We start from the raw sequence: 16,768 nt of genomic DNA, 5'->3' as shown, positions 1-16,768 counted from the left end.
TTTGGTTGTAATAGTAATTCTTCAAAGGCGATATTGGACGCTTCAGAAGATCTCCCTCCTAAAATACTTCTAACATAATTTTTAACCTGAGAATAATAAAATTGATAATCTTTAGGGATGTTCCTAGTGTTCACGGCTTCAGTAAATGTCATAAGAGTTCCATCATCCAAGAGTAACTCTCCTAATGTGGTTACCCCCAATCCCTCCTATGTAATATATGCCCCACGCATGCTACCAGGTATGAAATCTGGGGTTATCCTTAATGGGATTCTACAAGAGAGTAACCCAGGTAGAGCAAATTTCTCTCATCTCTATCCAAGTTATTATCGTTGTCTAAACATAATATTGGATCTAATCTGTTTAGGTAGCAAACGTAGTCTAGTATGTAAGATTCCAGATAATGAGTACGGGGAGATTAATTCCTTATCTAATTCAGTAGGTGTATAGTACTGAGTATCACCTAACCAATCTCGTATATGCCTAAATATAGATGACAAATTATAGCTCCTGATATCTGGAAAATTTAAACCCAATTTATTTATCTGATACTTTAGTTTTCCTAACGCTATTCTAGGCTTCTTCCCCGCCCATATGAATTTAACAAAAGCAGATTCCGATATTTTAACATATTTATGTTTGATCAAAAGGCGGCAAGGTCTGCATAGGATACAGAAGTCTGGCAAAGCGTACCATTTTTATGAGGTGTATTCTGCCCATAAGAGAAAGCGGAAACTTGGCCCACCCCTCGAGTTCTCTTAGAATTTTGTCTACAATCGGGGAAATGTTGAGACCATACAATTGGCTGATATGTTTCAGTATTTTAATTCCCAGGTATACAAACTGAGAGCAAGCTACCGGTAATCTAATTCTGATTTTTTTCTGAGTGATTTGAAAAGCTCTTGCTAATGTAATGCTATGGGTGTGATCCCACTTGAGTGATGTGATTTTATAAAAATCCCCCATAGCATTACATTAGCAAGAGCTTTTTCAAATCGCTAGCGATTAGAAAATCGCTCCTAGTGGGTTTCTAGCCTAAGGTGACCCTGGGGCAAACTTAAACAATACAAGTTCAGGATGTGATGATACAATGGGTTATAAAAGGAAAACTGAAGCGAGAGGGATATGGGGGCTGCCATATTTTTTTTGACTAACCCGTAAACACCCTAACGATCCCCCTCCTATCCCCCCCCCCCGCCATGTCGCCTGAGCCTTAACCTCCCCCCGCTGTAAAGCCGTGATTTGCAGCAGCACTGGGTGGAAATTTGAGGGCCCAGAGTTGCCTGATAAAATAGCAGAACCCAAGGCTTCCTGTTATGTACACTGCGGCTTCATGCTATGTAAAGCCGCAATTTGCTTATTGGGAAGCCTCAATGCCCGCTATTTTATCGGGTGACCGCAGGCGCCCAAATTTCTGCCCAAAGCCGCTAATCATAGCTTTTATAATGAGCAGCTATGGCGGTATCCTTTTACCGGGTTCAATATCACTCGCATTTTGGCATAAAAATCCCACACCATATCTAAAAGTACTCACTTTGGGCCTTTCATCTTCAGAGAGGTCTTTTGTAATCATATCACCTTTTTCGTTAGCAGCACCTTTACTTGCTTCAGTCTATAAATTAAAGTTACAATAATTTTTTACTGGTACTACATATACACAGTACAACACAAAAGCAAATGTAAAGCTAAAGCACAGGAACTTATCTGCCTCACAGACCATCACAACTGCCGTAATGCTGGACTTAAAGCGGACCCAAACCACAACATGATCACACCTTGCACAATAATCAACATCAAATTTAAGATGAAATACCAATGTTTTTTTTTTTAAGTATAAACATTCATTTAACTAATTGCGGGCTGAAGCCTCTGTCCCCAGGGCATCCTGTTGCATGCTGGGACATCTACTACACAGGCTCACAATCAAAATTGCAAACAAAGCTTCAGAGAAATTGCATGCGTTTACGTTTTAACCAATGATAGTAGCCTAAATGATTCAGCAGCCCACTTATCACAAATGTTAAACAATGGTGGAGTAGCTAGGTAATATTGTTGGCATTTTCTAGTTGTAACGTTGTGGGAGCAATATGGTCAGAAGCGGCCGTGCAGACGCACAGGGGCCCCATGCCCTCTAGGGCCCATGCAGCTGTACCACAGTTAGGGCATGATTATACTGTAGGCTCTTCTCTGTGTATTTCTCTCTGACACCAGGAGGAACAGTGATATTTGCTTGTGACTCAGTCATATACAATTATTAAAGGTGTGCTACATATACACAGTGCCTACAGAATGTAACCTAGATTCATGTACTTTTATATTATCAACATTATTTTATATCTAGCTGTAATCTGATATGATTATGTCCACTCACATGGGGCCCCTTCATTTATTCTGCACAGGGGCCCACTGTTGGATTTGTCCACCACGAAATATGGTCAAAGCTATTTTTTTTAGTTTTGTTTACTCTTTAAATGAAATTTGAAGCCCCTGCACTATTATCTACATGGAAATCATTCAATGCTGAAATTCGTGTCTTATATTAGTGCAAATCTGAATAACTTTATGCTCACTACAACCTAACTTTGTTCATGGAAATGTTATACTGCATTTTCACAAACAAGCTGCAAACTTGAAGATGAAGAATATTTCCGAAATGTTAATTTGTTCGCGCTCAGATGGATCTTATACACTGCAAAGACTGCACATCTAGTAGATTTAGTCCTCTACAGAGTATAGTAACAGTTCCCAGGATTCAATAACTTTTAAATATGGATTTATTCAACTGCAGCCGTTTTAAATGTAGCATTCCATACAGCCCAACTACCCCACAAGTTGAGGACTCAGGACTAAGCAATCCTACACTGGCCCTATTAAACCAGAAGTGACATGCACTACTCTACATCACATCCTCTTTTCAACATGGGACCTTGAGACAGCCAGAGCCAGACAGAAGCAGGAGCCAGGATTCAGACACCTCCTCCCCACACCAGGATCCTACAGCCACCCAGATAACTCAGCAATTTTCTAATTTTCTAGGAGCCCTTTCACACATTTTCCTAGTGTGAACTGAGCGTCACAAGAAGGAGGAGCCACCCCTTTTTATGCCTGTCTGTTGAGTCAAAGTCTGAATATTGATCAGTTGACCAAAAGGGCTAAACGTTCTGACTGTGATGTTTCAGACACACCACTACCCAGTCTCAGACACTTACATTGGTGGTAATGCTGACTAGCTGGCCCAGACTCCATTTCCATGTGAAAAGTTTGCCATTTTTTCACACCATTCAAGGCACAGGCCATGGTAACAGCTTAAAGTTGCATTGGAAACAGGACAAAAAAAAGTTTCAGGTGGAAACTAAAGTCACAAAAACAGAGGAAGAAAAACGCTCGGGCAGATTCAGTGGTCTGAATCTGGCTGCCAAATGATGCTAACTGAAAATTGCAGCATCTAAGGTACAGTATAGGATAAAGAGAAACAGTTGTAAAACATGCCGTATTGTAAAAGCAGTTAACTTTAGCTTTTCTTTATGCAAAGTTTAGGACTTAGAAGCTAAAATAATTATCTGTTAGTTTAGGCTAGAAGACTAATTGCTGTACAATATTTCCCATGTCTATCTGTCACATAACATGAGTAGTTGCTTTTTCTATGCTCTTCCTTCTGGCAGAAGAATGATCAATGCTTTTGCTTCCCCTCCACTTTTCAAGGGACACTACATGCTGCATGGCGTTTCACAGTTTACAGTCTGCAGAATTGACATTGTGCTGCGCAAGCTATTTGCCAAAACAATTACGAGTGATGCTTTTGGCCAGTGAGAATGACTATCTTCCACTACGACAACTATAGTTATGTAAATAAATACAGTTATCCGTTTGCCTCTCAAGTTGCATCAAACTAAACTGAAGCCACCTGGGATATCTGGTTGGATACAGAGATTGGGCTGCAGCTGCATAGTCCCCCTCCAGTACATACTGGCAATTGTAAATTAAGGTGATGACATCAATACCCAAAGAAGTTAAGCTGCACACATGCTACACTAAACTGAGGCAAGACTCAAGCGTGTGTATCCATATCACCAAAGCTTGTTTAAAGACCCCGAACACCAAAACTTTAATGACAGCAGTCCACGAGTGCATTGTCCGCACTTCCCATCCCATAAGTCTGTTGTGCACTGCACGGTTGTTTCCCCTACTCTTTGCTTAGCTCTGCTACAACATCTTTATTAGCACTCAGGATCCAAAAGGGATCAAGTCCAGGATTTCTTTGACCACCAACTATTTTGTTTATTCACGCATCTTCAGACAGGAAGCAGGGCTTTTGGCGATAGGGGAGTTTGTTAGTCTGAATGGGATTTAGACAGTACAGCCATAAACTGTTCCCTGCCACCATTGTCCATTAATGTTTACTACTGCCAGCATGGATTGGAGGAGCACTTGGCGACAGAGGCCCTATCTCTATATGCAAACATCCTAGGTTTCTTTCATGCATTTCAAGTGGCAAATTGTCAAAAAGCATAAAATGTAGTTACACTCGAGTCATGCAGCCTTTTTAAATGTAATGACATTTCTTTGTATACAGTGGTTTTCAAAAGTATTTGGCCCCCTTGAAGTTTTCCACATTTTGTCATATTACGGCCACAAACATGAATCAATTGTATTGGAATTCCACGTGAAAGACCAATACAAAGTGGTGTACATGTGAGAAGTGGAACAAAAATCATACACGATTCCAAACATTTTTTACAAATAAATAACTGCAAAGTGAGGTGTGCGTAAATATTCAGCCCCCTTTGGTCTGTGCAGTCAATTGCCCATAGATATTACCTGATGAGTGCTAATGACTAAATAGAGTGCACGTGTGTAATCTAATGTCAGTACACATACAGCTGCTCTGTGATGGCCTCAGATGTTGTCTGAGAGAATATTGGGAGCAACAACACCATGAAGTCCAAAGAACACACCAGACAGGTCAGGGATAAAGTTATTGAGAAATTTAAAGCAGGCTTAGGCTACAAAAAGATTTCCAATACCTTGAACATCCCATGGAGCACTGTTCAAGTGATCATTCAGAAATGGGAGTATGGCACAACTGTAAACCTACCAAGACAAGGCCGTCCACCTAAACTCACAGGCAGAACAAGGAGAGCGCTGATCAGAAATGCAGTCAAGAGGCCCATGGTGACTCTGGACGACTTGCAGAGATCTACAGCTCAGGTGGGGGAATCTGTCATAGGACAACTATTAGTCGTGCACTGCACAAAGTTGGCCTTTATGGAAGAGTGGCAAGAAGAAAGCCATTAACAGAAAAGCATAAGACGTCCCTTTTGCAGCTTCCTACAAGCCATGTGGGGGACACAGCAAACGTGGAAGAAGGTGCTCTGGTCAGACGAGACCAAAATTGAACTTTTTGGCCAAAATGCAAAATACTATGTGTGGCGGAAAACTAACACTGCACATCACTCTGAGCACACCATCCCCATTGTCAAATATGGTGGTGGTAGCATCATGCTCTGGGGGTGCTTCGCTTCAGCAGGGACAGGGAAGCTGGTCAGAGTTGATGGGAAGATGGATGGAGCCAAATACAGGGCAATCTTGGAAGAACACCTCTTGGAGTCTGCAAAAGACTTGAGACTGGGGTGGAGGTTCACTTTCCAGCAGAACAACGACCCTAAACAAAGCCAGGGCAACAATGGAATGGTTTAAAACATATTCATGTGTTAGAATGGCCCAAAGTCCAGATCTAAATCGAATCGAGAATCTGTGGCAAGATCTGAAAACTGCTGATCACAAACGCTGTCTATCTAATCTGACTAACCTGGAGCTATTTTGAAAAGAAGAATGGGATTTCAGTCTCTAGATGTGCGAAGCTGGTAGAGGACGTAACCTAAAAGACTGGCAGCTGTAATTGCAGCAAGAGGTGGTTCTACAAAGTATTGACTCAGGGGGCTGAATAATTATGCACACCCCACTTTGCAGTTATTTATTTTTTAAAATGTTTGGAATCATGTATGATTTTCGGAACGTGTACACCTCTTTGTATTGGTCTTTCACGTGGAATTCCAATAAAATTGATTCATGTTTGTGGCAGTAATATGACGAAATGTGGAAAACTTCAAGGGGGCCGAATACTTTTGCAAACCACTGTAACAACACTTACTCTCACCTTCTTTAGAATAGGCGATATGGTCACATCTTTCTTTTTTTCCTCAGGAACATTTTGTTCTGCACTTGAGGGCTTGATTTCCTTCTTTTCAGTCACAACCTGTTTTTTCTCTACTTCTTGTTTCTTCTGAGGAGACTGCACATCAGGCTCACGAATGGTGTTTTTTGGTGGTTCTTTCTCTTCTGCAGTACTACCATCTTTAGTGTCCTCCACATTTCTCTCCACCTTCTCATTCTTTTCTGGTGCGTTTTTCTCTACTGAAGGATGGCTTTCTTCCCTGGGAACTTTTGTGTTCAGTAGTGGTGGCTTAGTGGAACGATCAGGAATAATTTTAACACTTGGTACTTGTTTATTTTCTGGCTTGCTTTCTTTGACCTCAGTCTTAACCTTTTTCGGGCTTTCGTTAACTACTACTGTTGGCTTCTTTGTCCGGTCGATCTGCAACATGAAAGAGCGAGTTTGAGAAGAAACAGTCAGCCAGCATGAAACTAGGGTGGCAAAGAAAGACACAATGGGCTTAATGCATAAAAGTCCGATAAAGTTGCAGTGTGCAGGGAACACACAGCAATTTTACCATTACTAGCGCAAGGGGAGCACTGACCATTAACCCATTACTGCCATGTACGTTACCATGGCAATGCAAGTGCCACTGATGGATTCATGGCTCGTGCTCTCTTTGCAATAGAAATGGGGAAATTGCCTTGTGCAGTGCAACTTTACTGTACTTTAGTGCATCAAGCCCTAAAACCTTAAAAGCTAGCAACAATACAAAAAAGATTTAAATAAACAGTATATGCACTAGTTGAAATACTTACATGTGGAATAGGCTTGGCAGAGTCAGATGGCTGTACTAGGGCTGTCGGCTCTGGCTTTTGTGTTACAGTGAGAGGTTCCTCAACTGTCTCTGCTTTACTAACTTTTATCTTTTCTCCATTAGCAGCATTGGAGATCTGAGGAGTCTGAGGGATGTGTGTAGGAGAAGGCTCCACTGGAACAGCGGATGCAGGTGGTGGTTTGACTTGGATGGATATAGAAGGAACTGGAGGAGGTGGTGGCTCTTCTAAGGAAGGGTAGGCGAAATTCACTAAGACAAAGCAAAAAAGTTTTAATACAGGTAGAGAATATTAGAAAACAGAGCTTTAGAATTGGTTCTAAAAGCTTCTGTGCTGATTGCAACAAATGTAATCAATCAAGAAACTGTTTTTTTGTGAGGTGCATGTCTTCCAGCGCAATATCAAGTTCAAAAAGAAGAGATATATGCTCTTCACTCTTTATGTCACATGTCCTTACATACTATGAAAGTAACGCCCACATCCTCCACCAATGGAGGGCTCTATTGAGAACAAGGACAGAAAGGAAAAAAAAAAGTATCAATCAGCAAGGCCTCATTCAACTAGTCAACTCTTTAGTAAAAACCAAGTAGTAAAAAAATAAATAAATAATAAAAAAAAAAAAATCTAAAACACCCCCCCCTTCAAAGATAGGCCACAACATAATCCTAAGAGCATTTCGGAATGCTAGGATGATGTTTTAAAAGGTAAAACCAAGAGCTGCCAAAATATGGTGTGATTTGTATTCCTGTCTGTCTTAAAGGACGACTGTAGTGAGAGGTATATGGAGGCTGCCATGTTTATTTCCTTTTAAGCAATACCAGTTACCTGGCTATCTTTCTGATCGTTTGTCTCTAATACTTTAAACCTAAGACCCTGAACAAGCATGCAGCAGATAAGGGGTTTCTGTCAAATCTGACAAGATTAGCTGCATGCTTGTTTCTGGTTTTATTTGGACACTATTGCAGCTAAATGGAACAGCAGGGATGCCAGGCAACTTGTATTGCTTAAAAGAAAATAAATATGGCAGCCTCCATATATGTCTCACTACAGTTGTCCTTTAAATAAATAGGATCCTCCTTAAAAAGGGACTTTACTGAACATTTTTTTTTCCAATATTAATTTATAAATTATTTAGTCCGTGTTTGCCCATAGTAAAATCTTTCTTCGCACAGATTTACCTTCCAAAATCTATCATAGGTGGTGACATCTTAACTGCTGCTATGTGCATTTCTGCAGAATCATGGTTTACTGTTTGTTTAGCAGAAATAACACCTCAGCCCATCTGCAATAAACTTTTCCTCCTGAGTTTTCTCCTAGGAGATAATTTTTCATCTACTATTTAAATTAACTTTTCATCACTCTGTACTATCAAAATTATTTTGAGTATTCTCTTGCTTTCTGGTGGTTTAACCCCTTGATTGTCAGTGGTCTCTCTGGCCCTTTTATGGACCAGAGGCTGCTGGTACCAAAGAACGCAGCCTACTGACGAATCGCAGCACGGATCCGCCACTCTCGTTGGTCACCCATTGCCGCAGGCTCACTCGCCCTGATGATTGGCCCACAGTAATCATGGGGTCAGAAGCCAATGAAATCTGCTCCTGACCAGCTCACAGAGCTCTGCTGTCACACTGACAGCAAGGTGAGTGAGCTGCGGAAGAGAGAGACTCGATCGGTGGGAGTGACAAGAGAATGTGGCGGCGGTGAGTGAAATCTACACCCTGGCAGGAATAAAAGCTCACAAACAGGGCTTAGATTTCAATCAATGCTGTCCAAAAGCGGTGAAAAAGGAATGTTATTGACACGTTTGAAAATATCAGCAAGGAGAAAACTCAGGAGAAAAAGTTAAGTGCATGTGGGCCCTATCTCCCAGAATGCTGTGGGAGGATAATTCTGCATAAGAAACAGCTTAGGTTAAATATCATTGGGAGGGTACGATTACATATAGTTACATATATAGTGTTTCTGATGCTGAAATCAGCATAATTAACTTAAAAGTGGGAATCTTGAATAATTTACTGCGTTCTACTCTATGTCACTGCAATTTCTTTTTAATCAATATGCTCTTGAAGTTACCTTAAACATATATACCGTATGTACACAGAATGGGGTATAAAAAGCTGGAGGAAACAAAAATGACAGAACACTGACTGATGTTATTTAGTCACATAATAAAGCAATGATTATCTTAGTAATACAACTGGAGAATGGTGCATTTGGGAACTGAACTTGCAGTATCCAGCCAAGTTAGGTTGGTCACAGGAATAAGGGTGTTACAATCTTGTTTAGGCCTCTTGCACACTACATGTGATTTTGATTTTTTATATGTCCGATTTTGTATTCCGATTAAAAAATGTATCAGCATGCAGTACTTTATTTTTTTTCTTAAATCTGAATCAAAAATCAGATCAGATTAAAAAAAAAATATATATATCTTTCCCAACAGCAAACGTGTGCCAGGCAAGTACAGTATCTCCTTCATACCTGGGACTTGGCCCTAAAGTGATTAGACATCACATTTATAATAGTAGAATCAATAGTTTGTGATTGCTGGCTGACATTTTAATGTCTGTAAAGGCATCACTCCTATCTAATATTCCTGTTAAACGGGTGACAGAATCTATCACTGAGGAATTTTTGAGCACTTTGCCCCAGGCAGAAAACATTCTTCCTCGTCACTCCCTCTATTTTCCATGAAAAATAAAATAGGTTAGGTCAAGCAGAATGTGCATGTACGTTCACTAGCTGCAACTGTCAGCTAAAACAGTCACAAATCCTTGCTTTAGGCAAAGTCCTGTGCTTGTACAGAAATATGGCTACAGAAACAGTGGCAGGTTAAGCACACTTAGGCCTAGCTCACATTATAAATAGCCAGCTCAATCGCTGGGCGCTTTTGTGAGTTTTTTTCAAAGCGATTTGCCCTGAGCTTTGTGAGCGATTTGCTTTTGTGAACTTTTCTTCCTGCAGACAATCAGGAAGTGAACTCTGACCTGGAACGGAATATCAGTAATGTACTTTGTGAAGAAAAGTGCTCACAAAATTGCTTTGCAAATTCCCTATACCTTGCACTGAAGCGCAAACGTTCAGAAAATAGTGCAGGACCCGCATTTGCTATTGGTAAGAAAGCTCAACGCTCATGTGAGAACCCTCACATTGACAATCATTGCACAAGCGCCTTTTAAACTCGCCAGTGCTTAAACTAAGCTCCAAGCGTTCATAGTGTGAACAAGCCCATAATGAATGGTTAAAACACACAGGGCTTGATTCACTAAGACAAATCGCATGCAACTGAGCAGTCACTGGGGAGCATGAAACCACTAAATGCAACTGCCATGGAACTACATGCAGCGCCCAAGTAAAGACAATAAAGACATTGAGATGAACACTCCCATTCATCTCAGTGCAGGCATTGGTCAATCCTGGCAGTATACGATGTCCTCGAATGCCGGCAGTCGCCCGTGGGAACAAAGCCTTACATTGATTGATGGTCATGCTGATGTCTCAAGTCCAGAAAAATTTTGGTTGTCCGTTGTATTTCGTCAAAAATCCTTATTAAAAATGGTCAAAAGGCCAGTGAATTAGCCCTGTGCACATGGCAAATTTACCATTACTAACGCCATGGGGAAACCCCCCTCCCCCAATTACACTATTGGGGTAGTGCATGCATTGCTATGGTAACACATGGCGCTAATAGTGTAACAGGCTCTAGGTAAAATTGCCGTCTGCATGCGCATGGTAAATATACCGGCCTTTCATGCATCAGGCCCAAAAGCGCACGCGCGCCTTTCATGCATCAGGCCCAAAAGCGTGCGCACACACACGCTACTGGAGTGAATGCCTCCAATCACACACAGGACATGAACCTGGCTTCAGCAATAGTGCCGCCTCATTTGTTTTTGATGACAGGAAAGAAGAGGGTATTAATGCCGTGATGAGGAACTTTCTGGTTTTGCTTCTGTGTAGGACCTGCATAACATACAGAGAACATGCTGCATGCCCCATAGTAGTATCAGGCTACATGTAGCCACATGCCAGGCACCATCACTCTACAAGATGGCATTCATCATGCAATGAGATACAAAATGTTTGAAGTTTCCAGATCAACTTACTGAGGAAGATCACATATACCCTGAATGTCATGGAAACTTACATGAAAATAAGCTGTTTTCATCTTGGCTTCTCCTAGGTACCGCTACTTTTCCATTTGTAGTGTACATTGGGTAACACAGGAGCCAGTTCTCATAGCCACCGTCCAGCACAAAAGGTTCACTTTTAAGGATAGTTTTAGTTTCCCACTACAAGTTAAACACAATTCAGACATTTTATACACAAACAATATCCAATCAAATCTCAATAGGCAACAAAAGAAAGTTTTTGTTGGGTGTTTGGACCACTCCATGGGTATTAAAAAGAAAGAATGCCGCAACATTAACATAAGCAACATATAAATTGCACACATACAATCAAATTCTTCACTCTTAAAGTCCAAGTTCAGGCAGGGCCGGTTCTAGACTTTTTGCTGCCTGAGGCAAACTTGTGAGGATGCACCCCCCCCCCCTTCCCCAAAATTGATCGCACAACACCCAAAAATTTGCAGCCGCCGGATACATACGGGGCGCACTTCTCTTGCGCAGACTGGCCGAGGTTACGGGACCCGGTACTGGCGTTACAGAACACTGAGGATGGCAGTGAGGGAGAGATCCGTGCATGTGGGGCTGGAGGAAGCCCCAGATATGTATAAAACTTTTAGTTTAGATCATCTCTGGTGCACTTTAAGGAAAGGCAATATTGTTTTTTTGTTAGAAAAAGTATGTGAACCCTTTGGAACTATGTGGATTTTTGCACAAATTGGTCATAAAATTTGATCTGATCTTCATCTAAAGTCACAACAATAGACGATCACAGTCTGCTTAAACTTTAATTCCACACAAATAATTAAATGTTTCCATGTTTTTATTGAACACACCATGCAAACATTGACAGTGCAGGTGTTTTTCCAACCCTTGGATTTAATAACTGGTTGAACCTCCTTTGGCAGCAATAACTTCAACCAAACGTTTTCTGTAGTTTCAGATCAGACATGCACAACTGTCAGGAGTAATTCAGTTCAGTAATATTCTTAGGATGTCTGGTGTAAATTGCTTTCCTGAGGTCATGCCACAGCATGTCAATCGTGTTGAAGTGACTGAGCCATTCCAGAAGGTGTGTTTTCTTCTGTTTTTTGGTCCCTGTGGTAATCTCTATCTGGCGATATTGGTAAGTGGGCAGGCTTATGCATCATACAACAGTCAGAGGCCCCAAAGTACAAGTTGGTGAGACCTACGCTTCCTGTGTTAGTTGCTGCCTGATTACTGAGGGGATTGCCCATCATCTGTGTCTTGCTGGGCATGGCTGCAACACTACAATATCATCCAGGCTGCATAGAAATGTGGGCCTATGCCTTCTGTGAAAAAACTGTTTTGCCTGATTATTGCATGCAAATCCCTGCATATTGAGCACTGTGCATTTTGATCTAGCTTAGACACTGTCTGTGCCCATTTGCTCAAGTACTGAAAAGAAAAATGACTGCCCAATTACTGATTGAATAAAGATACAGTACTATCAGGGTCGGACTGGGACACTAAGGGCCCACCGAGGAAGTTTCAGCCTGGGACCCACCCAGCCAGCCCGTGCCCCCCCCCTTTTGGGCTCACATATACATGCACTCTAGAAATTTTGCATGATTTTATGGTAGGTAATAGATTGTAAGCACTTCTGAGGACAGTGTCCAATAGGGATATGTCCATATGTCCAGCAAAAATAAATGAGTGTCACCACGCACTGGAACATGGGCATGGTCATGATGGGTCATGGGCACACTTAAAAAAAACAAACAAACCACAAAATAAGTAGCGGTGTTATTCACAGAGATTAGGTCTGGCCAGATACATTTTAGATAAAATAATCAAGTAGTTACATGCCCCATGATAATTCATCAAGTAGTCAAATGGCAGCAGATTTTCCGATAAAATGTAATCAGATTGGCGGCAGATTCCCCACAAAATGCAAATAGATTGGCGGCAGATATCCCCACAAAATGCAATCAAATTGGAGGGCGATTTCCCAACAAAATACAATCAGATTGGTGGCAGATATCCCCACAAAATACAATTAGATTGGCGGCAGATATCCCCACAAAGTCAGGTCCCCTGTTAGTGGGGGCCCCCCATGCTGGAAGGGGTGCAGTGGGCACAGAGCGGCGGGGAGGGGGAAGCCTCCCCCCCTCCCTCACCTGGAGCCCCGCCACCCCCAGTTTAGGAAGGCAGGTCACAGGTGTCCCCAGTTAGGTAGGTCTAAGTTCCCCCCCAGCTTGGTAGGGGGGGCAGTGGGCACACAGAGCGGCGGGGAGGGGAGGAAGTTCCCCCCCTCCCTCACCTGGAGCCCCCCCCCAGTTTAGGTAGGCAGGCCGTAGGCGCAGGTAACAGGTGTCCCACAGCGCAGGAAGGGGGGCAGTGGGCACACAGAGCGACGGGGAGGGGGGGAAGCTTCCCACCTCCATCACCTAGGGCCCCCCCTTCCACGCTCCGCCTCCCTCCAAAATTGCAGCCAGCGGCAGCAAGCGGGGAATAGCTTACTGGCATGATGACATCAGAGAAGATCCATCGCTCTGCGTGCCGCTGGCTGGTCTCCGTCTCTCCTGCAATGCACTGACCAATCACGCTCTCACAGTACTTCCTGTGAAAGCGTGATTGGTCAGTGCATTGCAGGAGACGGAGACCAGCCAGCGGCACGCAGAGCGATGGATCTCCTCTGATGTCATCATGCCAGTAAAGCTATTCCCCGCTCGCTTGTGTTTTGTGGTGTATTTTTACACATACCCATGCTTGGTGGGAGAAATCTCTCTGTAAATGGACAATTGTGTTTAAAAAAAATCAAAAATGTGTCATTTACAGAGATTTCTCCCACCCAGCATGGTTTTATGTAAAAATACACCACAAAACACATTATACTACTTCTCCTGAGTACGACGATACCACATGTGTGACACTTTTTTGCACCCTAACTCCGCTAAGGGGCCCAAAGTCCAATGAGTACCTTTAGGATTTCAAGGGTCATTTTGCGGCACGGTTTAGGGCCCCTAAAATGCCAGGGCAGTATAGGAACCCCACAAGTGACCCCATTTTAGAAAGAAGACACCCCAAGGTATTCTGTTAGGTGTATGATGAGTTCATAGAAGATTTTATTTTTTTGTCACAAGTTAGCAGAAATTGATTTTAATTGTGTTTTTTTCACAAAGTGTCATTTTCCGCTAACTTGTGACAAAAAAATAAAATCTTCTATGAACTCGTCATACACCTAACAGAATACCTTGGGGTGTCCTTTTTTCTAAAATGGGGTCACTTGTGGGGTTCCTATACTGCCCTGGCATTTTACGGGCCCAAAACCGTGAGTAGTCTGGAAACCAAATTTCTCAAAATGACTGTTCAGGGGTATAAGCATCTGCAAATTTTGATGACAGGTGGTCTATGAGGGGGCGGATTTTGTGGAACCGGTCATAAGCAGGGTGGCCTCTTAGATGACAGGTTGTATTGGGCCTGATCTGATGGATAGGAGTGCTAGGGGGGGGTGACAGGAGGTGATTGATGGGTGTCTCAGGGGGTGGTTAGATGGGAAAATAGATGCAATCAATGCACTGGGGAGGTGATCGGAAGGGGGTCTGAGGGTTTGGCCGAGTGATCAAGAGCCCACACGGGGCAAATTAGGGCCTGATCTGATGGGTAGGTGTGCTAGGGGGTGACAGGAGGTGATTGATGGGTGTCTCAAGGTGTGATTAGAGGGGGGAAATAGATGCAAGCAATGCACTAGCGAGGTGATCAGGGCTGGGGTCTGAGGGCATTCTGAGGGTGTGGGCGGGTGATTGGGTGCCCTAGGGGCAGATAGGGGTCTAATCTGATGGGTAGCAGTGACAGGGGCTGATTGATGGGTGATCAGTGGGTGATTAGATGGCAGAACAGATGTAAACAATGCACTTTGGAGGTGATCTGAGGGTAGGTCTGGGGCAATCTGATGGTGTGGGTGGGTGATCAGATTGCCCGCAAGGGGCAGGTTAGGGGCTGATTGATGGGTGGCAGTGACAGGGGGTGATTGATGGGTGGCAGTGACAGGGGGTGATTGACAGGTGATTAGTGGGTTATTACAGGGAAGAACAGTTGTAAATAATGCACTGGCGAATTGATAAGGTGGGGTCTGAGGGCAATCTGAGCGTGTAGGCGGGTGATTGGGTGCCCGCAAGGGGCAGATTAGGGTCTAATCTGATGGGTAACAGTGACAGGTGGTGATAGGGGGTGATTGATGGGTAATTAGTGGGTGTTTAGGGTAGAGAACAGATGTAAACACTGCACTTGGGAGGTGATCTGATGTCGGATCTGCGGGCGATCTATTGGTGTGGGTGGGTGATCAGATTACCCGCAAGGGGCAGGTTAGGGGCTGGTTGATGGGTGGCAGTGACAGGGGGTGATTGATGGGTGGCGGTGATTGACAGGTGATCAGGGGGGATAGATGCATACAGTACACAGGGATGGGGGGGGGGGGGAGGGCGGGGGAAGTCTGGGGAGAATCTGAGGGGGGGGGGGGTGATCAGGAGGGAGCAGGGGGCAGTTTAGGGTTTAAAAAAAAATAGCATTGACAGAAAGTGACAGGGAGTGATTGATGGGTGATTAGGGGGGTGATTGGGTGCTAACAGTGGTCTGGGGGGTGGGCGATCAGGGGGTGGGGGGGGGGGGGAAATCAGTGTGCTTGGGTGCAGACTAGGGTGGCTGCAGCCTGCCCTGGTGGTCCCTCGGACACTGGGACCACCAGGGCAGGAGGCAGCCAGTATAATAGGCATTGTATACATTACAAAGCCTATTATACATTGTACGTGCGGCGATCCGGGTGCTAGTAACCTGCCGGCGCTTCCGAACGGCCGGCAGGATTACAGTGCGAGGGGGGCGGAGGCAGTCGCCGGCGGCTGATCGCGTCACGAATGACGCGATCGCCGCATAACCACGCCTGCCGCCGCCTCTGCCGATGGGCGTATTGTGGTCGTTTAGGCCCAGTCTTTGCCGCCGCCCATCGGCTGGGGGCGGTCGGCAAGTGGTTAAGCCATGTATGGAAACACTGGACTGTATTCAAACAACAGAGCAAAGTTCTGTGATTATTTGTTCCTTACGGATTTCTCTTGTGAGCATAGCTAGGAAATGTTCATGTTACTGTATACACGGCAGTTCATTACCTAGTATGCTTACCTTGAAGAGTGCATCTTTTAAACTTTGAAGTGTTGTCCCAAGCTTCAAGTCAGTAACCGAGCTGAACCAATCAAGCAGCACAATGTAATCCGCATGACCTCTCGCATCCCAAACAGCTTTCGATTCTTCTGGAAGGTTACTTTCAATCTTAGTAGCCGTAAACCTAGAATATATAAAAAGTTCTTTAAAATATCATCCAATCTGAAACTGTCATATCACAAAAAAAAAACCAAAAAAAAAACTAAAAGAGACCTAAAAAAAGGTAGTTTAACAAAATGTATTTTGGCTTGAAAAAGCTAGCTATATAAACTGCAGTCATCCATTGACTAAGTATGCAAAGGATAGGGAGGCTTCTTTTACATGGTAAATAACAATTTCCTATTTCGATTACCAATTTCAAATTTCACTGGTTGCTAGCAACACAAGAAAATATGCAGAAAAAAGCAGCATGCAAGACTTCGGAAATCAGAATCAGATGTAGTATAAAAGAGCCCTGACTCAGGGAATAGTGGAGAGAA

General features: G+C 43.4%; 1 protein-coding gene across 3 annotated transcripts in view; it reads right to left on the bottom strand.

Annotated features, from left to right (window-relative positions):
- USP8 (ubiquitin specific peptidase 8) overlaps window positions 1-16,768 on the bottom strand; it is a 102,877-nt gene that overhangs the window by 38,004 nt on the left and 48,105 nt on the right. For all 3 annotated transcript variants that reach the window (XM_068275382.1, XM_068275383.1, XM_068275384.1), the window contains exons 8-12: window positions 16,251-16,413; window positions 11,135-11,279; window positions 6,970-7,238; window positions 6,155-6,592; window positions 1,532-1,609 (exon numbers count right to left, since the gene is read on the bottom strand). In XM_068275382.1, coding sequence (XP_068131483.1) covers window positions 1,532-1,609; window positions 6,155-6,592; window positions 6,970-7,238; window positions 11,135-11,279; window positions 16,251-16,413 — 1,093 coding nt within the window. The remainder of the gene's footprint in view (window positions 1-1,531; window positions 1,610-6,154; window positions 6,593-6,969; window positions 7,239-11,134; window positions 11,280-16,250; window positions 16,414-16,768) is intronic.

Source organism: Hyperolius riggenbachi, chromosome 3, assembly GCF_040937935.1.
Source record: "Hyperolius riggenbachi isolate aHypRig1 chromosome 3, aHypRig1.pri, whole genome shotgun sequence".
Lineage (NCBI taxonomy): Eukaryota > Metazoa > Chordata > Amphibia > Anura > Hyperoliidae > Hyperolius > Hyperolius riggenbachi.
This window is presented reverse-complemented; position numbering and strand designations above follow the sequence as displayed.